This window comes from Drosophila subobscura, chromosome A, assembly GCF_008121235.1.
Source record: "Drosophila subobscura isolate 14011-0131.10 chromosome A, UCBerk_Dsub_1.0, whole genome shotgun sequence".
Classification (NCBI taxonomy): Eukaryota; Metazoa; Arthropoda; class Insecta; order Diptera; family Drosophilidae; genus Drosophila; species Drosophila subobscura.
The window spans coordinates 14,396,883-14,420,986 of record NC_048530.1 but is presented as its reverse complement, the minus strand read 5'-3'; the positions used below and the strand labels follow the sequence as shown (position 1 = coordinate 14,420,986).

General features: G+C 46.8%; 3 protein-coding genes across 8 annotated transcripts in view; 1 reads left to right on the top strand and 2 right to left on the bottom strand.

Annotated features, from left to right (window-relative positions):
* The window catches only part of LOC117903028 (glutamine-dependent NAD(+) synthetase), a 29,799-nt gene extending 9,176 nt beyond the window's left edge, over positions 1–20,623 (bottom strand). The window contains exons 1-2 of the mRNA XM_034814759.1: positions 20,477–20,623; positions 2,574–2,910 (exon numbers count right to left, since the gene is read on the bottom strand). The gene's annotated coding sequence lies outside the window, so the exon portion shown is untranslated. The remainder of the gene's footprint in view (positions 1–2,573; positions 2,911–20,476) is intronic.
* On the top strand, positions 2,092–19,836 carry LOC117902988 (cytosolic carboxypeptidase Nna1). Of its 6 annotated transcripts, none has more exons than XM_034814749.1 (16): positions 2,092–2,191; positions 8,270–8,448; positions 11,732–11,884; positions 12,098–13,061; positions 13,244–13,964; positions 14,050–14,323; positions 14,393–14,673; positions 14,734–14,893; positions 14,952–15,110; positions 15,308–15,376; positions 16,580–16,695; positions 17,000–17,135; positions 17,234–17,749; positions 17,859–18,427; positions 18,507–18,911; positions 18,974–19,836. In XM_034814749.1, exons 1-16 carry the CDS (start codon positions 2,107–2,109, stop codon positions 19,764–19,766), a joined length of 5,580 nt encoding a protein of 1,859 aa, XP_034670640.1. In that variant the 5' UTR covers positions 2,092–2,106; the 3' UTR covers positions 19,767–19,836. The 6 variants fall into 6 exon arrangements, with proteins under 6 accessions (XP_034670640.1, XP_034670631.1, XP_034670594.1 ...); XM_034814740.1 differs by having other exon boundaries at positions 15,308–15,475; XM_034814703.1 differs by having other exon boundaries at positions 14,047–14,323; positions 15,308–15,475.
* Positions 20,624–21,008: 385 nt separating the features above from the next.
* Positions 21,009–24,100, bottom strand: LOC117903024 (E3 ubiquitin ligase Rnf157). The gene is made up of 3 exons (XM_034814758.1): positions 22,672–24,100; positions 21,572–22,596; positions 21,009–21,500 (listed from the first exon to the last, which is right to left on the bottom strand). The coding sequence occupies exons 1-3, from the start codon at positions 23,943–23,945 to the stop codon at positions 21,331–21,333; spliced, it is 2,469 nt and encodes an 822-aa protein (XP_034670649.1). The 5' UTR covers positions 23,946–24,100; the 3' UTR covers positions 21,009–21,330.
* Between the last annotated feature and the right edge of the window lie 4 nt (positions 24,101–24,104).

Here is a 24,104-nt window from a genome sequence, read left to right as displayed (position 1 = left end):
CGCGTGTTGCAGCCACTGCCAAAATGTGGCAAGCGAACATTTTAAATTGCAATTTGTTAATTTTTAACCCAAGCGATAGCAACAACAAACAGTTAGAGGAAAGAGAAATAGCCGACAACAACGAAAACAAGAAAATGAAAGCTATGGGCGAGGGCCAAATCTTTGGATACCCTTGAAAATGTATGCATACATAAGAGCAATACGATTTCTCTCACACATATCTACTGTGCTTTTCTCTGAGTGTAGACATACATATGTAAATGACTTAACCGAAAATAGATAAATGTCTGTATGTAATATTATGGTGACGGATATGCTGTGTTACCAACATGTATACAAAATAGGTATACCCTAATTGAAAGGGTATGATACATAATAAGAGCACAACACGAATATGACAAAGTGCGAAGCGAACGAAAGAGAGCGAGCTAATTCGATGATTGACGAGGGCCAAGCTTGTGTGATGGGAGGGACGAGTTGCGGTGCAGGGGATACAGTTCGGTGAGAGAGTCTTTTCACCTTGGCAGTCATGGCGGAGCTTGCCAAAATAGAAAACACATAAATTGCACGATCAAGATCATTGCTGCCGCTGCCGCTGCCACTACTGCTGCTTCTGTGCATCTATTTGCGATGACATAATCCAATAGGCAGAGCAGCAATCAAGTGATAGAGGGAGGGGAGAATACACATGTGGATTAGGACTGACTGACTGCGCACTCTCATTGCGTGGCTCGTGGCTATCCTCGCTCTCTCCTTCTCTCCCACTCTTTGACACCTGTTCGTTTTGTCTCCGCGCAGGCAGCTGACAGCACAGCTGCCGCTGTGGGAGGAACGGGACCTCAGAAATCTACGACTTTGACAAATTGATTTGGCAGCGCGTTAGTTTTTTTTTTTTTTTTTTCTTTGGTGCAGCATCATCTGATCGTGAGGGATCGCAATGGGCCAGAATGGCCAGTGGCCAGCCTTAGGCTACGTTTTTGAAGATAAATATTTATCGGCAGGGCATGATGTCTTAGCTTCACGATAGATCGATCATTCGAAAATCTTTCACATTTCTCACGATCTAGAAACGATAGCTGCAGCTTTTACTAGATAATCACTAGCTAGAGAACAACAACCTTCCGTCTGAATTGTCGTGTCGTGGCCCACATTCCCCCACTACCCAGCGCAAACGATAATTAAATGATAAAAGTGCTGCTCCATCAAACGGTATGCGTTACTTCGATCCACTTCCAGGAATCATTTGTTGCTTGTTAGAATATATACAAATTCCGTGTTGCTTTTTTTCTGTGTTTTTTGCTTTCCGTATCCAAGGCTGGGTTGCCTTTGCCTTTGGCTTTGTTTGAGCACCAGCCGGAATCGAATCGAATCGAATCGAATCAAATTCATGTTCATGGCATGTCTGTGTGCATGCATGGGTATGTCTGGGGCTTAGTTGGGGGCGCATCGAATGCCAGGACTACCTTGCACTTCCTCTATTCTTTTGTGTTTTTTGTGTTGTTGTTGTGGTTGTTTTTTTTGGCGTTAGAGACAACCAACAGCGACAGCAGAGAACAACGACTGGAGGACTGGAGAGGCTTGGCTTTGTTTATTTGTTTATAACAGTCGCACAGTGGAAATTCGAGTTGGCACACAGCAGGCGGGCACCAGTTATCGAATGGGGAAAACCACTCAGTATCGCCGCGACGCGACGCAATGCGAGTCGGAGTCGGTTCGAATAGGAGTCGCCTTCGAGCAAACCAAACAAAGTCTAAGAGAAAGCCACAAAAAACTAACAATAATCAGCGTCAAAATGCCGCCTAACGAGGGCCCAAGAGGCGACGACACCAATTATATACAGAGAGTTGCATAAGACAGAGCAGAACGAGCAGGGAGCCCATCTATCCACATACGAATACTGCTGCAAGAAGTACCAACAGCTCTTGCATTTTCATGTGTGCCAAAGCCAAATAAAACTGCAATCGAACTGCTCTGTAAAATCAATCCGAGAATTGTGCGGTTCCGCGTAATACACACGAGTGGATTATCCAACCCTGCATCATTCTTCTTTAGTAATCCTCTCAAGTCCCATTGCCATCATGTCGTAGGCTAAGCGGATCCTAAATCATGGACTTTGTCGGCGGCGGTGGGCGCGTGCAATTTCTCCAGGCTCAGCTCTTTCCCGTCTGTACGTTGACCGCATCCAGTGGAGGTACAAGTTAGTGTTTTCTTGTTAAATAATAGTTATACAAGTATGTGACATAAGGATGACTTAGATAATCGTTCCAATAAACCGGATACATTCACCCGAAAGAGAAAGAGAGCATTCGCTCTGAACGATAAAATTCCAAGAGAATTTTAATAAACTAATTTAATTCGCAGCTGTTTAGTTTTAGTGAGTTAAGGTTCCATCTTTCAGACTGATTCTCACAGCTAGATAAACTAAGACAGGAATTAATAAGAGTGCATATTTAGGGGAAGCTAAAATATATGTACATATGTATACATTTCTGCGCTAAAAAGAGACATTCGAGCTTCAAATGATATTCAAATAGATTGATTGTCTGTGTGAATGATTCTTAAGAATTGCTTACTTTCAATTGGTTATAAATTGCGTTGTTGCTTGTTGCTGGGTTTGTTGTACGAATTCGATTGTCTAAGGGCACCTCGGTGTTATTTGTATTTTTGTTCTTTGTTTCCCTTCTGTTGGTCCTGTACTACATGGCCATAGTTTTGGTGCGGAGAATGGAGTGGCACTGTTCAATGGTCGTCTCTCCTGTTGCCTTCTCCAAAAGTTTTCGTTGTGAATCGTTGTTTTGTTTTGTTTTTGGAATCTGTTTACGAAATTCTTTTGCTCGTTCCGGCCTTTGGTTTCCCTTTTTTATTGTCCTTCTTTGGCCACACACCCATACACACACACTGCTGCAATCACTGAAAGATGAAGAAATCGGATATAAATTGGTATTAGAATTAGCATTAAAGTTATTTCTGGGCTGGGTTGGGGGCTGTCATGACAACGCCAACAAAATCATTAACACACAAAAGGAAATCACACAGAAATCACAGAACTCGAAAGTTGCAAATCAAAAGAAAATCAAAGTCGTTTCCATACCATCCAACAGGCAGTCCCCCCATAAAAATACATTCCCAGTTCATTGAATTGCGATTAATGATATTTTCCCCCAGTCCGTGCATAAATCAACAGAACCAAAAAACCACCTCCATTTCTCATTAATTTCGTCGTCTTTGTCGTTGTTGTTGTTGTTGTCGCTGCGCTGCGCTGCGCTGCGTTGCGTTTCGGGGGAAAATGTCGGTCATTGGCTGGGGTTTTCCTTTGCTATTTTATCCACGGGGCATTTCGTTCGGTTCGAGTCTGATGGCAATAACCATCGCATATTGAGCATGCAATTGCAGGTGGAAATGGGTGAAGACGATTACGGGAATGCCCTTCTTTCAAAGCAAACGGCACATGGGAAGGGATAAATAATAATAATATGTATCTGGACTAACTTGGCTCCTAATTAAGGGCGGGGTGTTAGGAGTGCATTGTTCTCTTATGCAGCATTCGCCTGTGCGTCTCGAGTCTAGTCTGTGGTGGGAACGATTCAGGCAAAAGACGTCTACCTTTAATGAGTCGTGAGTGGCTTCTCATAATAAATCCAAAAGGCAACGACCACAAAAAACAAAGAAATCCAAAATATTCGAATAAAACCCGAAACGAAAAAGCAATATAAAGAAAAGATCCACAATGGGGAACAAAAATGTTGAGAAAATTGTGAAATTCTATGAATTTGCTTGTGGGGGAACCACGACAGATGAGATTTTGTATTGCGACGCAGCGCAGTTGCTGATCGGGTCGGGTCGGATCGGATCGGGCCTGGTCTGCTCTGTGGGTAAGGCATTGGCCGAATGTTTCGAGCATTTTGTGGGATAAACAAAATGCCATAAATATTACAAATTATAATACAATTTAAAAAGTTGATAAATAATATGCAAAACATTTTTTTTGCAATTAGAAATCTCGGCAGCCGATAGCCGCGGTCGCATGGCATTCATCGGTGCCATCGCGACGCCGATTGCTGCCTGCATTTGAGCATGAAAATTTAATTAATGCTAAATTCCTGCCAGTCTACCGTCCCCGTGTGCTCTGCAGTCGACGCTGGGCGTCGCGTCCGTTGCATGCAGCAGGCAGCTCGTGCTGGGCGCAACATTTCAAAACAGAGAGAGCTTTGGGTGTCTTTTCCATCTTTCTTTAGTTTTGTTAATGAATGAAAGAAGGAATGTGGGCATGTCTCTTGCCTTTGTTCTTTTTGGGCAACAAACAATTGGCATCGATTCCCACAGCTACCCACAGCAAAAGGTACAACTATTTGTTAAACAAAAGCTCCAGCGACAACTGGCATTTGAAAGCTCAAAAGCCACACAGAATGGAACGGGACGGGACGGGAACGGGAAGGGTCTCTCATGGCATTACGCATGCATCGCTTCGAGTGCAAGGTCAAGGTCGTCGTGGGGCAAGCTTTATGCAACCAAAGTGGTTTGTGTACGTGTGTACTGCATATCAAAGCAAACAAACAATTTAAACAACAGAATATTAAATTACTTTATGCAAATATAAAAAAATGCAGTTAAATTTCGTTCCTTCACTCATAAAAAGAATTCACTGAAAGTCTATGAAGACATGGTCCATTTCCAGTGTAAATCTTTATTCATGAATCACCATACATGAACAATGTAATATTAGTCTTCATTTATTTTGTTTGTTGATATAATAAGAGAGACTTTTATCGTATATGATTGCCCCTTGGGGAGCATTGCCTCGATTCATTCAGTAAATAAACAACAAAAGTTTATTCGAAAAGTGCAACGTAGTACATATGGAAATTTAGTATAAAAATATATTGTGTCGATGCAATTTCAACTGATTTAAGCAATTTCACTAATGTTTATGGAAAACGCCCTTAACATTATCAAAATATTACTTTTCGGTATTTTTAATACCATTTTTTACTTCTTAAAGAATTTTTTTAGATCAATCTCCTCTGAGGTGAACTTAAATAGTTCCGCCCATAGTTAAGGGGGAAAATCAATGGGACGACCGATTTTTCAATGGAATTTTTCGATATCTTTTAAACTCTTTTATCTATAATTTCTCGCTGATTTTAACCGCTAACCATTACGAAAAGTTCCAATTATGGTGAAGAAGATCACGCACACACACACATGGAGGCGAAAGCTCAAACACCCAAAACCCCCACACAGGACAACGGTAAACAGGTGCAAGCAGCTGATGGGGTGCACAAAAAAAAGCTCAAATGCCCACCCACTGCTTGCGTCGCGTCGGCAGCGAAAGTGCAAAAGCTCTCTGCCCCACTCTCACTGGCGCCGCGCTCGCTCACACGCTCTCACTCGCTCTTTTGGGTTCCTTGCTCTTTCGCATTAAATAATATTTGCTGTCCGCTGCCGCTGTCGTTGCCATTGTTGCCGTCGGTGCCGTCGTCGACTCGCAGTACGAGAGGTGCACACGCATCGACGTCGCCAACCGACGCCAACGATGGCAGAGACAACCGAACCGACGCCAACGGCAATGTCTGTGTGGCAAAGGAAGATTTTGAGCATTCCTCCACATTCGCTTGGGTTTTCTGTTTTAGTCAACAACGCGGCAACGGCAAGAGCGCCAAACGACACAAACAAGAATCGCCTCCGACCGACCGACCCACCACGAGAAATCTCGAAAACAACACGAAATTCCAAATTGAAACTGAAACCAAATATCGAGTAAATCGAAATCAAATATCGCGTAAATCGAATCCAAAACCAAAACAAAAAGACAAGTTCGAATCCAAACGGTTCCTCGATCTCCACCTCCTCGAATTCGCGTATTCCCGATTCAAGTTCGAATCAAAAGTAAGACATAATCGAATTATAAGTTGAATGGAAACGATTATGGGCTCTCCAATCTCTCTGTTTATTACAACCATGTATATCTCAGAATATCTAGCTATCTGTCTCTAGGTTCAGTACAAAGTTTTCTATAGATTTTGCTTCGAAATACATTTTTATTTTGGTTAAATTTTTTTGTTTTTGTGTTGTTTTGTTTGAGTGCCACAGGAAATTTTTGAATATCTTTTGCCAAAAACAAGCAATAATTTCGGTCCCAAAAACGAAACAGCTGTGCGTGTGTCTCCCACTCAACCACTCTCTTTCGCTCTTTCTCTCTTACTTTCGTTTTGTGTTTTCCTTTTCGGTTGTATTTCTTGTTGTTTTGAAGGAGCAGTACCCCCGCACCACCACTAACTTGGGTGTGATCTGTTTGCCGGTAAGCGTTGAGGATTCACAGAAATCCATTGAAACGAGCTGTGAAACAATTTGACATACTTTTACTCAGCGTCTACATGTCTGTACACAAGAGGATGAGTGCCCAAGTGTCGTGCAAAATTATACACATATTCAAGCGAGTAATCTCTGCCCTGACATGTTCCGAGAATAATTCAAAACGACAATCCCCCGCGAACGTGACAACTAGAGAGCTCTGTGCAATGGATTAGTTGTGGGGAAGAAGGATTCTCGAGATGGCTATTAATGGGAAATATGTATATCCACACAGGCATCTCCATTCCACAGATTGTTTTAGATGGGGCAAGAATGTAGAAGAATTATCTTATTCAAAGGATTCCCAAATAAAAAGTTTGAAGATGGTCATAAATGTATTAGAGATTGTGAAGAGAATTCACAGCTATACCGGAATTGGTATGGGAATTGATCTTAAATATTTCTTGAGAATATTTAGAAATTTCAAAGAGAATAGAGTCCAAATGATGGAAACCTTATTTATCTCTTTAAATTTGATTTATTTTGTTAAATATAAAAGGCGGCGTACGAGCCTCTATATTTTTAAGGAACAATTAGTTTTCTTTTTATTTATAAATGCATATTGTGGATGAGAATGTGTAGACGAAAAAGTCTGCCAATTTATTTGGGAGTTCTGTATGAAATCCCATTAACTTATTTGTTGAAATAAACTGTTGCCGGTCAACTTTAAATTTCCTGAATTATCCTGGGTTTTACTCCCAGGATCTGCTCGTTCATACACACATTTTTGTCAGCCATTCAAAAGTCTAAAAACAATTCAGCTATTATTTCGCAATTATTTCGCTTTATGAAATCCATTTCTTTGAATTGATTTTCGAAAAATGTTTCGAACAAATCTGTTGGCCGTAAATCTCTGTGCAACATTTGATGGGTTGGCTTTCTTTGAAAAGATTTTGTATGCTTAAATTAATGTTCATCTTAACGCGAACATAAGCTACATCCGATGCCGATGCCGTTGCCGATGCCAAGACGCGCGCGGCACGTGCATAAAAAAAATAGCATGCAAATAATAAGCGACATTTAATCGAGTTGACAGGATTTTAAATGATTTTCTATACGCTGGCAAAAGAGAACAACCCAAAACAGATTTACAGTGGGTCAGACATTAGATGTTCCACAGAACACCCACCCGGCCACCCTTACCTCCAGATGCTGCCCCCATCCATTCCAGCGCAAAAATTTGCAATAAAAGTGGCAGCCAATGAGGCGGAAAAAAGAGAAGAGAAAGAAGAAAAAAGAGGACAGAGAATAACAAAAAATCTGTTTTTATGCGCTAATAAAATCTGAATAAGCACGGGGTGGCACGGGGACTGGAGGAAGGCTAAAGAAAAGCAACCAAAAATTAATTAACAAAATATGTTGCAGGCAAAAGAAAAAGCGTGCTGCAAATGGGTGGAGAAGATGAAAATGAAATATCTTTTCCACAGACACACAAAAATCTTAACTTGTAGATGGGGGAGGGATGAATGATGTGTGCCATAGCAATTAATTGTTGTCGCCAAATGCTGTCCCACAGATTCATTTAGGCCATATTAATGGCCATTTCGCTCGTCTCTCAACACTTTGTAGCTGGAAGCAAATGACAAGAAGCTAAAACCGAAACAGACAGTAGTCCGCCCAAGCCTTGACTTGATAATCAGTTTTGTAGGTTTATATCCATCATTCATTCATCACAATTCAATTCAATTCCCTAGTTCTAGTCAAACATTTAACATTTATTCAGTACAAATTAGGAGTAGCTGTTCGTTGTGTACCCAAAAGTTTTTAGAGTTTCCGTTTTAAATTGATTGAATTTTAATATTTCAAATGTCGGTCCAAAGTGAGTCAGGGTTTGGCAAACATTTAGCGTATATTCTTTAAGAAATAAATTAATTTAATAATATATAAATCTCTCTCTCTATGTCTCTTTCGTTGGCAGGCTTTCTTGGCAGTTTTTTATCAAAGGGCCTGAAGACCAATCAATTGGTTGTGAATACGGATGAGAAAACCCTGCGACCCGTTGCACGACTGAAGGAACCGCGCGATCTTTTCGCCCTGCCGAAGGACAAGGACAATGACTGCTCACAGCAGGCCCCCAGATGGCCGGTGGAGTGTCAGGTGAGTGCAAAAGTGCAACAACTAAACTCTACCCATGGACACGGCACATGGCTCATCTAACCAACCAGCCATACCATCCCATTCAATTCAATATCGAGCGAAGGACAGCCGCTGGCTGTCCTAGTTTCGGTGGGGCGGGAGGGGGAGTGGGTGGGAAAGGATATTCAATGACTTTGACACGCACCTTGTCTGGCAGGATATCCCGGGGACATGCGTGCCTCGCCTCATAAATATTAATGCACATAAAACGAGCCAGCGAGCGAATCTTTTACGCTTGGCTGAAAAAGAGGAGTCGAGGTGCCGACGATGGTGGGGTGCGACCTCGCGGACGCTTTAAAAGGCAGCGCGCCCCCACAAAAAAGGCAACGGCAACTAATTCGCCTCCCATTCTCACATCCTCATCTATACCACCCTCCTTCCTGCTCTCCGTCTCTCTCTCTCTCTCTCTCTGCCGCGAATACATATGTACATATGTAGGTCAAATTGCAATAAAAGCAAAAAAGAACTAAAATAAAATAAAAAGGTGCACACTCGTCCCCGCCTCCCCCCAATCCAACCCATTGGCGTTTACACCTCGTTAACCCACCGGTTAACCCCCATGGCATGCGGCACACATTTGTTAGCCAAAATACAACAACAAATACTAAAACAACAACTAAAAGTGCAATAAAAAATCCTTTCGTTTCCGCTTGTTTTTGTTGCTGTTGCTCATCAGATTTCTGTTCGTATTGTTGTTCTTTTGCCTAATTGTTGGGCCAAATCGTTGGCCATGTTAAGAATTGATTTGATTTGTTGCACGGATTTGTAAATTCGATTCTGCTGCCAAATTGTGTTTTAGACAAATATTACACATACACCCTGTCCGCAGCCACTAAAATCTATGGGGAATGATCTATGGGCTATAGAATAAAAGGCTGTGCAGTGCGGTGGGGTGTTGGGTCGGTGGGGTGGTGGGGTGGTGAAATGCCAAAAGAGAGTTGGCCAACACTGACTGCTAAGTGGTATTAGAGAGAACGACGGCGAGGGGATGGCAGACGGCAGTCGGTCTATCAAAGTGGAGGTCAATTGTTGAGCAATTTGTTTGTGGCGCAGTTTGAACATTTCCCTGTCAATTACCTTGTACTCAGTTAACAAAGGTGCCAACAAAACAAACAAGCAAAAAAAACCATCAATGAATGTAAAAGATAGTTTTTTTTTAGCTAAATTTGAGCACATAATCTGTGATCGATAACGAATATCCTGAACAGCTTGGCCCTTCTTGTCATCGTTCCTTCTTTCCTTCCACCTCTGCTGTGAGGAAAGCTCTAGGCACGTTCCGCTCTCATACATACACTCAAGCACACAAACACACACCCGCTGCGCTCTCTCTCTCTTGTAAAGTTTCACGAACTGTAAATGCAATTAAGGACAAAAATAATAACAAGGAAAACAATCGGCAAAGAAAGTTGGACAAATCGTCTTTTCTTTTCCGCCCTTTGAATGCCCTTTGCCAATAACGGGTATACTGATTTTCAAGGGATTCTTGGTATACCGGTTTGTTCCAGGTGCACCAGCAATACGCTAAATAAATAATCCGATCTGAAAGAGTATCAAATTGGATTCCTTTGTTCTTCCTTTCTCTCTCTGGGATTCTTCTGTTGTGTATTCCCTTCTTGCTTATCCTCATAGGCGACAGAACACGACGTTCAAATTTGCGAACGCAAATTAAAAGTGAAAAGCGAAATTTCAAAAACGCCTTCAGTGTTGATTTGACTTTGTATTTGTTGTACCGTTGTACCTGCGCTGTTGCCGTTGCTGTTGTTCTGTTTGTTGTTTTGCTACAGTGGCACTGGCATTGGCAATGGACGAACGGACAGATGAACGGTACCGTGCATAAAGGCATAGAAAGTTTTCATTACCAGAGTGAGAAAAAAGAAACAGAGAGAGAGCAGAGAGAGTCGTAAGGGAAGCCTGACAGCGAGATGAGAGAAATAAACAAGCTAATTAGTTAGTTAGTTTGATAACACACACAGACAACACACAACACACATGCACTGCACAAAAAAATAAGCTGAAATGAATACAACAAAAATATGTATAAAAAGAGCAGTGGCAGAGTCAGAGAGAAAAGAATGATTTACAGCAACCTTTGGCACACGTCACACAGCGCGATAGCAAGGGCGAGGGCGGATTTCTGTTTCGTTTTCGTTTTGGTCTCGTCTCGTCTCGGGAAAGCGCTGCTGCTGCTGCCGCTGCCTCTGCCAACTGACGGTTGATATGTTTCAATTAAGCCAGAGCTCACTCGCACACACACACACGCGCTCACACATGCAGACGCACACAGAAGGAGAAACACGACAGAGCTTCAGATTTGCATGTTAAGCCTCTGCTGCCGCCTCACACAGTGGAACGAAATGTTTTACGAAATATGTTATGTGGGGTAATATTAAAGCTCCATTAGCAGAACCCTTTTTATATTAATCAGTCAATTTTGCTTCCACTGGGAAGGGATTGTTACAGTTCTCGCGTTACTTACAGTCACATGTGACACGAAAACTAAAAGCCATTCCAGATATGTATTCCAGCCAGCATCCAGGTTATAAATAATATAACACCCAAAAATCGTGCTCTGAGAAATTTGTGCAGAGAATTTGTATTATTTATAATATTATTTATTCGAATGCACAGCAGTAGGGTATCATTGGAGTGAGTACTCGCCGCTCATGGCTTATTCTAACCTTGCTTTAAAGTTCCCCCGAGATTTGCCCGTGGATCTTAGTGGCCCACTGTGCACATCCAGCCCATACCATCCCGTCTTATGTAAGTAAGCGCCACTATATCCAGGGCTAAACAAATAAGCTTCTCCAGCTTGTGGGTACAATAAAAACACAGCAAATGACGTGAAGCCAAATCTGTGGATGGGCAGGCAGGGGGTGTGGGGAAAACAAAATGAATAAGGGGTCGAGGTGGAGGAAGAGAGAAAGGAAATGGGGGACTGCTCATCGGTAACTACGACTCGCAATCGTATGGCTGACATTTTGCTAAAATTCCTTATTAAGAAGGACACAAAGCAGCGATGAGAATTTGTGCGGCACCAAACATCTGCCACTAGATGTTGATGAATACTTGAATACCACTGGTGGGGTGGTGGGAATAACAGGTGGGGAGGAAAGTAGTCAAAGAAAATGTCAATCATGGCTGGTGCCGTTTGCTTATGCAAAGTTTTTACAGCGAATTAAAATTAAGGATGTGCTTCGGTTTACTTTATTCCTATTTAATCGAATCTAACCTAATCTCCATGCAGGTCATCGAGGAGCGCATCACACACATTCCCTATGTGCCGGCCCAGCCCGAGCCGCTCAATGCACCGACTGGCAACGAGCTGAAGCCACGGCCCGTGGGCGAGGAGAATGGAATTGTTGTGTTCAGCTACAGTCCCATCAGTGCGGTCAATTATGTGAGTATTCCGCATTCCCTTTCTATTCGTAGAGATTCATTTCACACACACACACACACACACACACACACACACACACACACACACAAATGTCACGCACTTTGCACTCTGCACTAACCCTTTTGGGGGGAGGGCGAGGAATACAACAACATTCACCTGATTTTCATTTGAATGCGACCACTAAATAAAAAGCAAAAAAACGAAAAACCACAGGCAAAGCCCAGGGCCAAGAAGGAGGAGGAGTCGAGCGATGAGTCGGACTACTCATCGGACTCCAGGAACGACTCAACGCCGCCAAGTCGATCGACGCCAGTGCGGCAGCCGGCCGGGAGTCGCGGTGGCAAGCTGAACAGCGTCTCCAAGATGATCAACAGCCTGGACAATCGCTCGACCAGCGCCTCCCTGGACGAAGACATTGATTTCGATGATGAGTATGACTACGACACGAGTGGCGCTGGCTGCGGCTTCAGTGGCGAGGCTCGGGAAAAAGCCATCATCAAGGATCTCATCGAGGAGAAGAAGCGGCGCTACATGAATGCCGCTGCCAGCGCAGAGGAGAAGCAACAGCACCAGCAACAGCAACAACCCACTGCCGGGGCAAGTGCTGGCCACAACAGCCAGACGGGCAGCCGATCGGAGAGCAAGCCCAAGAGCACGTCGACGGAGAAGAGCAACGCCATCAGCGAGATCGATGACATCTGGAAGAACAACACCAGCGAGTACAAGCCCGCCTCGCCGCGCTACATCCTCAGCCAGTTTGGGAAGAAGGTGACCAAGCCCATGATCGATCGCCTGGTGGATCAAGGCGATGACAAACACCTGACAACGGGCACGGCCAGCGGCAACCAAAAGGTAGCGTCGTCGAGCAAGTATGCCATTTCCCCGATCAAGTTGCCCAAGAAGAACATTGCTCGCCTGGAGGTGGCCTTTGAGCGCAGTGCTCGTCCCGTTTCACCCAACTCGAACATAGTTACAAATTCAGAGATGAAGCATAGCTTCGATTCCGATAAGGAATCCATCACCACCACCACCGAATCAGCAGACACAACATCGTGGCATTCATGTCGACTTGCTGGCGGTGCCGACACCATGCCACTGTCTCCTGCTGGCTCGGAAACTGTCTCCGAAACGGAAACTTTGGTGGGGGAGGAGAGCAAGAGCAAAATGAGGCTAGCATGTAAGCAGATGGAGACCTCTGGCAGGGCCTCAGGACTCGCCTCAAGATGATCAAAGATTGTGGAACCCATAGAGCTTTCACTCTTACTCGTTTCTTTGTGTGTTCTTCAAACTTTGACATCTTTTGTAATATTTTAGTGAGTTTATTTCAGTAGTTGACCTTGATCCTAATCCTACCCACAGCTGTGGGGCAGCAGAGCAAGATGAAGTGCCCAAGAGCGAGGCACTGCACGGTGCCATATACGCATGCGCAAACCCTTGCCGCAGCAGCCAATAGGGCAGCACGGGCCCATCGTGATGCAGAGCCAAGGCTCATGGGTGAAGGGGGAACGGGTACTGGGACTGGGGCTGGGACTGGGACTGGGACTAGCACTGGCACTGGCACAACCACGAGTAACCTTAATGCTTGTAGCCTGAGCATAGATTCATCGTTCCAGAGTCAAGAATCAACGACTAATCAGGAGACGAACAACTCGTCTCAATCGTTTTTATCCTCTTCTAATCCCTTGCCACAAGAACAGTTCAGCCGTTCGGCGGTGGGCGGTGCCAAATTCGTCACAAACTGCCATCCCATGAATCCCGAGGAGTACGATGGCCTCGAGTTTGAGTCGCGCTTCGAGAGCGGCAACCTGGCCAAAGCGGTACAGATCACGCCCACCTACTATGAGCTGTATCTGCGTCCCGATCTCTACACGAGCCGCTCCAAGCAGTGGTTCTACTTTCGCGTGCGACGCACACGCCGCAAGATGCTCTATCGCTTCTCGATTGTGAATCTCGTGAAGTCCGACAGCCTCTACAACGATGGCATGCAGCCGGTCATGTACTCCACACTAGGGGCCAAGGAGAAGAGCCAGGGCTGGCGGCGTTGCGGTGATAATATCTGCTATTATCGGAACGATGATGAGTAAGTTAGAAGCTTCCTCTCTCTCTCTCTCTCTCTCTCTCTGTCTGTCTGCATCTCTTTATTGTGTTGTTATCATCCCAAGAAGAAGTACCAGCAATAATGCCAACGAGGAGGATGAAGACAACTCCACGTATACGCTCACTTTCACCATTGAGTTTGAGCACGATGAGGATGCGGTTTACTTTGCCCACAGCTATCCTTACACGTACAGTGATCTGCAGGACTATCTCATGGAGATCCAGCGGCACCCGGTCAAGTCAAAGTTCTGTAAATTGCGTCTACTCTGCCGCACATTGGCGGGGAATAATGTCTACTATCTGACGGTGACGGCGCCCTCCAGCAATGAAGAAAATATGCGGGTAAGCCAAGCAGTCACAGATCTGTAATCGATCATAAATATCCATTTGATGCGATTTACTTGTGCGCAGCGTAAGAAATCAATTGTGGTATCGGCACGTGTCCATCCAAGCGAAACGCCCGCCTCATGGATGATGAAGGGACTGATGGACTTCATCACTGGCGACACAACAGTGGCCAAGCGGCTGCGCCACAAGTTCATCTTCAAGCTGGTGCCAATGCTGAATCCAGATGGTGTGATTGTGGGCAACACGCGCAACTCGCTGACCGGCAAGGATCTGAATCGGCAATACCGCACGGTTATCCGTGAGACATATCCGTCCATTTGGTATACAAAAGCCATGATTAGAAGGTGAGTCGCAGCTGCAGAGCTTCCCCAAACCAAACTTATCTCTCTGCCCCCGGTTTATAGACTGATTGAAGAGTGCGGCGTGGCCATGTACTGTGATATGCACGCGCACTCACGCAAACACAACATATTCATTTATGGCTGTGAGAACAAGCGAAATCCGGAGAAGAAGCTCACCGAGCAGGTGTTCCCCTTGATGCTACACAAGAACAGTGCGGATCGGGTGAGTGATTGATGCGAGTTGTTGGACAAACTTTTGGCATTGGTTGAACGTATTTTAGTTCTCGTTTGAGAGCTGCAAATTCAAGATACAACGCAGCAAAGAGGGCACTGGTCGTATTGTCGTCTGGATGTTGGGCATCACCAATAGCTACACAATTGAGGCATCCTTTGGTGGCTCCTCGCTGGGCTCACGCAAGGGTACGCACTTCAATACGCAGGTAAGTGCACTCAGATTGAGCCCAGATGTAGCCTAAGCGATGGGCAACAACTGGCAACACTTTGATGCTCGTGATGCACAAGCAAATGCTGCTCAAAGAGAATGGCCGCGAATACAACGCTCTCCCATCAGATAGATAGCCTTTACCCTGATACCCTTATATTTCATTTGTTTGGTTTTTTGTTTCGTTTTTCGCAGGATTATGAACACATGGGACGTGCATTTTGTGAGACACTTTTGGACTATTGCGATGAGAATCCAAACAAAGTAAAGCGCCATGCAAAGTTATTTAAGCAAATCAAAAAGATAAGAAAACGCGAGAAACGCGAACAGAAAGCATTGAAATTACAGAAAATGGCCGATCAGGGATGTATAATGAACGATAAGCTGAAAGTGAAACGTTCTGTGGAGAAGAGTGTCTCCTAGGAAGCGCTTCTCTCCGGAAACTCTTTCTCGAACACACACACACACACACACAGCAGACACCACAAAATACACACACACACACACACACGATTGTTTTAGTGTGCCTCAAAATGTATTTTATGTTATCGTCATCGTAATTGTTATCCCTGTTTGTGTTTGCCTGATAATCGTAATCGTAATTGTAATCGTCTCGCTATCGCGCTGTGCTGTGCTGACAAACTGTGCTGTAAAACATACGTATACCCATCCCCCATAGAGTACATATGCATATAAACATAAACCCATATACTACACCCACACTCCCGTACTCGTACACACATCCGATGAGAAAATTGCGAAGAGAAGAACAAATTGTCGCATTAAGAGCGTCCCACACATCGGCCAGAGCCAAAGATCTATGTATATATATAGATAGATATACGGCATTGAGTTGAATTAATTTGAATGCTGTCTATTTGCGCGTATCGTAGTTTTTCTAATGTTTTTGAAATCCCAATTGCGTGGATAGTTCGCCCCCTCCCGAAAGAGAGATCCACTATGCACGCAATGGGATCACATATATCTTTTATATATATATATGCACACACACACACACAGCCAATGCTCACTCAATATTATCCCACACGTGAATATAGTAATAATTTAATTCATTTGATGTACACACAGCACAGCCAGAACCGAAATAACTCTATTTCTATTACAATAATTATTCTATAATCTGATTGTGTTTCGTTTATTTTGTTTTGTACTTTAATTTACTTCTACTTTAAATGTTTTTAGTGGTAAGCAAACAGAAAACTGCGTATTATTATAACCGAAGAATATTATTTTTTGAAATAAATATACCATTTCTATACAGTAGATTTTGTATCCACATGTCGATGTCTGTAATTTAGTTTAGTTTTATTGTTGCCGTAGTTGTGGTTGTTGCTCTTTTCTGCCTTGTATTTTCCACACATTTATTTATTAACTTGTTTACTTTTTGTTTAATTTCCGCCTGGGTTTGATTTCTAACTAATCCAAATGCATTAACATTCACAATAGATTTTAAATTTACTCAAACAACAGGACAGGCTGCGATCCAAAATCATCGAAAGACTGATGAGAGAAGGCTCCAGTGCAGACGAGCCATTGAATATACCATTATCGGATTACTCCAGGTACGACCCAATCCACAAAGAGCCCAAACTACACTCAATTACGAGTAGGAACTTTGTTGACTTTATTGCGAGTCCGTTCGCTTATGGGGAAACCGAAACTCTGAACTGTTTTAATAGGAAAATCGGTGGGAGCCTTAGTGTGTGTCCGTTCGCTTATGGGAAACACAAAGAAAATAGACAAAAGCCTCAAAGAATGAAGCGATCAAGGGAATTAATTTACTTTAAAAAACACTTCGAACCCAATCCATCACTAACCGCTAACAATATCTTTTGTGTACAATTTTCACGCATGAAAAACAAACAGCGACGAGGGCAACTGCAGTTCCAGCTCGGACAACGAGGGCAAGCACTCAATCACGGCCTCCGATCTGGAGGGACCCTGCTGTGCACCCACACGTGCCCCGCCCAGTTCCCCCGAGGTCATACATGAGATACGAAAGGTAGGTCGGGTCGTCCAATGGGTGGTGTAGAGACTGACAGCACCTTAATGCACCTCCACCTGCACCTACACCTGCCCACCTGTCCTTCTCTGATGTAGTTCCGCCTGCGGCGCATGAGGAAAGTGATGCACGAGCTGGATCGCATCTACTTTACGCCGATGTTCCAGCGCAAGTTCAAGGCAATCAACACACTGAAGCGACGTCGCCACAAGCTGGGCGCCACCAAGACACCGTCGACCGTCGTGGCCAAGCGACTGAAAGGTGGTGGCAGTGGTCCAGAGAGCAGCAACACCACTGCCAACGCCAACGCCACATCGATGGCTGAGCAGACGAAGAAGCCCATGGGAAAGGAAAGCGCTGACAGCATTGGTTCGAGCTCGCAGGAGTCGCAGGAGAATGACTCGGCAGAGACAACAAAGAAGCCAGCGGCGCGAGGGGCACGAAGCACGGCCGGCCCCAGTCAGGCCAGTGGGTCGTCCAAGCAGAAAGCCAAAAAGAAAAAGTATTTGCCCACGGAGAAGAAGAAGCCCCAAGCGAATCACAAGCTGCATGTGAATCGCAATTTTCGCCTGTGGCTGGCCAATCGCAAGATCTTCATATGTCGCCGTAGAAAGGTAGAGTCCAGCCACTGCCAGGGTTCACCAACGCACTCCACTCACGAGAACAATCACTGCTCCTCCTCCATCTCTCGGCATCTTCCATTCTCATTCTAATCCCCATTAGTCCATGCAGACGCGGCGCACTCGTGTGCGCAACAAGGCGCCCAAGAAGCGCGGCGAGGTGGTGCGCACCACACTGGATCTGCCCACCACCGATCCCGGCTCCGATCTGCACTTCTCCACCGACGACGAAGAGCACTCGCCCACCATCGGGCCGAGTGGCTACGGTGCCGTGGCACCACTGCGGCACACCCTGCTCCAGAGCGAGCTGCAGCGGCGCTACATTGAGGAAATCGGCGACACGGTGGTGCAGAAGCCAAAGCCCGCCCACATGCCACCGGAGCTGATTGTGACAACGCCCTCGAAGAGCAACACACCGGGCGGTGGGGCCAAGCTCGACTTTTACAAGCTGACGCCGCGCACAGCGCCCGAACTGGATGGCGGAGCCCAAAGGGGCATGTACAAGCAGCAGGGCGGCAGCGTGGGGGGCGCAACATCCACGTCGGCCCGGCGCACCTACTCGTGGCACAATCTCGACCAGGAGGCAGCCATTTCCTCGACCAAGCAGGCAGCCGCCAGCTTCTATATGCACGAGAGCAAGGCAGCGATGAAGATAAAGCCTCCGCCACGAAGGTAAGCGCCATCCAATCCAATCCAATCCAATCCAACCCAATCGATCCAATGCATGATGCTGATTGCTGCTGGCACACAGGAATGTTCCCAGCAACTTCATACCGCAGCGGAATGTGACGAACACATCCTCGGCGGATGATCTGCAGCTGAAGCTGTCGCTGAAGAAGAAAATCTGGACGGGTGCCCATGGGGAGCCCGACGGACGACCGCTGTGCTGGTTCAAGGGTCACATGAACCAGACGCACCAGTCACAGGCTCAGGTGCAGGCGCAGACCAATGCCATGGCCAGTGCAGCCAGTGCCGTACGCAGTGCAGGAGGAGGAGGAGGAGGAGGAGGAGGAGGAGGTGGCACAGCAAGCCGCACCGTGTTCACTGCTGCCAGTGGCAAAGAAGCGGCTGCAGGCATGGCAACAGGAGCAGCAGCAGCAGCAGCAGCACCGCCTACACGCAAGCCCAGGAAGCTCGAGCAAGTGGATTTGTTCACGTAAGTGGGGGGAGCTCCAGAGTGGGTAAATCTCACAACTGACATTTGAATCGAAATTGCAGCGCCTGCTCCCAGAAGCTCATCATGTGGCAGCAGCAGGAGGAGCACAAGAAAATGCAGCCGCAGCGCCTGATACGCGTTGAGGAGCAACAGCGTGAGATGATGCGCTCCTTCAAGCCCATGCAGCTGGGCAAGAAGCAATCACTGACGGGCAGAACCATGGCCGGGCTGGGCCCCGATGCCAGCAGTGCTGGACTGAAGGTCAAACGTAAATCGAGCAGCATGATGAAGATTGCCGAGACCACACAGCTGGTCACACGCTTTGCACGCACACGCGGCAGTTCCGGCAGCTCGGCACTCCAGCAGCAGCAGCAGCAGATGCAGCAGCAGCACGCGTCTCAGGGCCAGCGTATGATGTACAAGAATCAGTCGATGGCCAACACGGGCAGCGGACGCCATTACTCCGCTGGCATGATCAATCCACAGCATGGACACCGCGCTCCCAGCAAGTTCAAGACGGGCGGACTGGTGGTCACTGCCGTCCAGCAGCCGGGCATGGCACTTGGCAGCAGCAACAGCTCTCGACGGATGCGCAATGCAGCCGGACTGCCGGTGAAGGCCGGCCAGGGACACGCAGCACTCGGAGCAGCAGCAAACGGCAGCAGCAGCAGCGGCAATGGCAATGGCAATGGCAACGGTTTGCTGCAGTACCAGCGGAACAGTGCCGCCAACATACAAATCAACAAATCCTCAACGACGGGCATCAGCCTGGACACGGTCAATCTGGTGCGCAAGGTGAAGACCAAGCTGAAGAAGCGCAAGTCCCGCGCTCTGGCCAATGGAGCTGCCAAGTAGTATACAACACGCCACGCCACGCCACACCACACCGCACCCCCTCCATCCTACGACCCTTCCTTCCTTCTGTCAAGAAACCAGCTACAGCTGCTGCTACTCCTTCGTGTTCCTTCCCATCAGCAAGGAGGAGCCCATTGAATTGTGTGTTTTCAGTACTGAATTTTGTTTGAACCTTTAACCCCCTCCCTGCCTCTCCCCCAACATGTTGTTTTGTTCCGCTTTAAGTCGAAATCTTTAGTCGAATTTTCAACCCAAGTTTGTTATGCAAAAATGATTAGCAAAATTAATATAGTTAATAACCCATACATACATACATATGTATGTACATATGTGTATGTATATATACATATATATATCTTGAAATCAATTCTGTACCTATGATTAATATATCCATAAATTAATGTTAAAAAGTGTGTGGCTGCTCTTTTTTTTTTGTGTGTGTTTTCTATGGAAATTTGCAATAAAAAAACATTCAAAAACAAAACGAACCAGCGGCTCTTCGTGGGAGAGGGTGAGATTGTGCTCTTGGCTTCAATAAATAATTCACACAACAAAAAATCAATTACGCACATGTCCGGCAAACGGCAGAGAACGCACACACCAAACCAAAAGAAAAAGCTGGACAGGACCCTTGACCAGACGGCACGTGAGTGGTGGGTGGGAGCGGGGAAGGGCAGTACTTGACTCTGAAATTGGGTTACTGTACATACCTTTGCACCGAACCACAAGCCGCCGCTCAAACTTTTGCACAATTCAAGCTGAAGTCGTTTTATTTCATTAACTCTGACTGAAATGTTTAAATATTGGCGAAAGTAAACAAAATGTTGCCCAATTGTGACCTCTAGTGATGGCAGCGCGAACTTTCGATAGCCATGCAAATGCCTGGCAAAAAGCTAGCAATTCTGACACTCTAGCCATCGATAGAAGCAAAGCTTATTTAATTATTTATTGTAACCCATATATGTTTGTAGAATAATTACATTCTCTCTCAGCTGGATTGATTATAATTAAGGAAAATTTTGAACAGCAGAGCCAATAAGTATGACACAAATTTCACCATTGTAATCGATAGCTAGTTATTAAACCCCTACAATACGCCTGGATAAGGTTTATAGAATAAACAAAAATGCTCTTAAACAATCATTTTGGCTTATAATGTACTCAAATTTAATGCACGCCCAGCTGTGAGCATCGATTACGCAGCTGTTCGAGGACATATCTCATCACTAGAAACACTATCGATTTGTTATCATTTTGGAATGTTGTGCCCTAGGGCCACACAATTTATTTGTATTGTTTATACTGTTGTAATATAACCAAGCCGTTATGCTAAATTAATTAAACTACATACACATGCATGCTAGACGTATGTGGGTAGATGTGTGTCTGTGTGTGTGTCTATATACTGGTTAAGTGTCCCTTCTGGTTGCTGCTTGCGGCTGCTGCTCCTACTCGTCGCCAGCGTTTTTGTTCGAATTAACTAAGAAATTACAATTGCTACAGAAATAAATAAGATAAACAAGTGTTAAGATATACTAGAACCAAAATTGAGTTTCGGTTCGCCTCAGACATTGACGGCATTCTGCAGAGCCGTCTTATCGTCCACAATGATATTGGCCGCCGTTGTGGTTGGATTCGAGCTGAGCAATTGCTTAGTCGATGAGCTGGATGAGTAGCTATCACTGGAGCTGCGTGTGGATGCCGAATTGCCGCTTATCGGACTATCCAGCATATCTGCAAGCGGAGGAGCGGCAAGACATTCACATTAAATGGGATAGAGAACTCAAAAGAGAATCAAATCCTACCTGGCAGCGAGCTAACATTGTTGGACTTCAAGTCAACAACTGTGCCCGAACCGGTGCCCGCCATGTTGCCCACCGAAGTGGACTTCTTGTGTAGATTCTTCTTCATGGCACTGCTAAATCCCACCACCACACTGGTTGGTGCGCCGCCTCCGACGCCAGCACGAATCCCGCCGCTCACATTGCCACCGCCTGTGGTTAATCCGCACAGCGGATCACCGCTTTTGGCACGCTCTCGCTCACGCTCCCTCTCCGTGGGACAGAGTGGACTTAGTATCGAGTTCTGCGTATCCTCGGGCGTATAGTAGTCCGAATCATCGGCCGCTGGCTCACCGGAGCCACCAGCTGCACCGCTGCCACTGCTCGGCAACTCGGGCCTGGGTTTGGCTCGCTTCAGCGAGGCGGCGCTCTTCTTGCTGCCTGTCTCATCGCTGGCCGCTCCACTATCACCGCCGGCTCCCGAGTTGCCGCCGCCGCCTGCCTTGTCCGCTTCGTCTGCCTCCAGGCAGGCCACAACCTGCTTGAGTGACTTGTTAGAGAGATTGCGGCTCTTGCTGCCCGGCGACAGCAACGGCGACAATTTCTCGTTCTCACTGTCCACATCGTCATCGGTGCCAGCCGAGGCATCGCCACCTGAACCAGTGCCTGCACCTCCGTCTCCATTCCCTCCTCTGGTGCTTGTTGGATACTTTCGCTCATTCACAATCTGCAGCTTGTCCTGCTTCGACTCCTCCAGCACAGTGTTGCTGGTGGGCGAGGTGACGGAAGTGGCAGCAGCTGTAGCCGCAGCCGTGGCCGTTGCCTTTTTGGGATCGTTTTCGATCTCCACCACAGACAGGTTGCCAGCCGTCTGGGGCGTTGTGATGGTGCCCACCTCGCTGGTGGAAGTGCACGTCGAGGCATTCTTCTTGATCTTGGGGCGACGCGTGCTGTTGGACTTGACGGGCGAGGTGGCCTTGATGTCGCTGCTGGTCATTGTGGAGGCGGCCACAGTGGCCGCCGTGTCCGTAATATCGTGCTCGCTTGTCCTGCAAGAGAAAGGGATAGACGATTGTTTCTTGTGACTGAATGGGCCTGACTGGCTGACTGGCTGACTTGCTCACCTGGCTCTGGCCACATATTGGGGCGGCCCGTTGAGTGCCTCAATCAGCGAGACGGGCACATAGCCCGGTGGCACATCCACGGGTGCCGCATCCCCGCCCGCCGACGTCGGTGTATTCTGATGCAGCACATGGGTGCTGATGCCCTTCTGCACGGCGCGTATCTGCAGCAGGGCGCGGAACGGTGCCCGACAGATGGGACAATTGTTGGCCTGGTAGCGCAACGAGTCGGCGCACGAGTTGCACAAGCAGAGATGACGACAGGGCAGAATGAGGGTGTCGCGCGTCTCGCTCATGCAGATGACACACTCGCTGCCATGATCGTCGATGTCCTCGTCGATGGAGGACTTGTTCACCGCCTTGTTCTCAATGCCGTAGATCTCCTGCAGCAGATAGCACAGGCCGTCCACGAAGATCTTCTGCTTGAGGGCGCGCAGCACATAGCTGTTCGTCTCCGGATGATGGTCGATCACACAGATGGTCGTGTGCGACTGTCGGCACTCGTCGTTGCCCTCCTCCACCACACAGTGAATGGCCACGGGGTACTGCTCGCGGCCCGAATTGTATATGAAATCGTCCTCGGGTATCACCTGAGGATTGAACACATGCCCCGGCTGCGAGAAGCTCTGATTGATGCCCTTGTCGAAGTGATAGGTCTCTGAGGTGAGGCCCTCGCGTGCCACCAGGGTGACGCCACTGGGACTGACCTCCTCGCTGGCGAAGTAGTACACGGTGATCGCGCACTTGGCATCCGAGTCGAAGGTGAACTCAATGTTGTAGCAGCAGGGCGGCGGCGGCGGGGCCACCGAGTCCGAGCTGCCGCCACCCAGGCCCATCGAGCAGAGGACATTCCCGTCGACATCCTCGATGGTTACGTTCGTCTTGTCGATGTCATCGATGATCTCCATGGGCTTGGGCTTCTCCTTGATGGGACTGGCGGCGGCGGCGTCCACACAGTCTGCTTTCTTGTCACTCGGCACGCGCACAAAGCGCACAGACTCCTTGCGTATGTTAACCAGACTCTTGAGGGTCTTGGTCGGCTCGTTCGCTTGGGGCGGCGGATAGGGGAAGGCCGTCGGGCGATTGCCCAGGAAATTCAAGTCTGCATTCTCACCGAACAGATACGATTCGGGTTGGGGCGTGTCGAAGCGCTCGCCGCCCATTATGAAGTGGGTGCCAAAGAAGTTGCCCATCCGAGGCGGATATTTGTAGGCATTGTTGGGTATCTGGTCCGCTTCCTCGACCGCTGCGTTCTGCCTGCTCACAAAGTTGCCCATTTATGTGCGGAGCTGATTATAGTCGAATAGCTGATGGTGGTTAACTGTGTAGCCTGCGTCGACCAGACCGTCCGTATGTTGATTTTATTGTTCCCGAAACTGTTTTTCTTCTCCTTTTTCCTCAAGCGAATATTGCGATTACATGGCAAACAAAGTGCG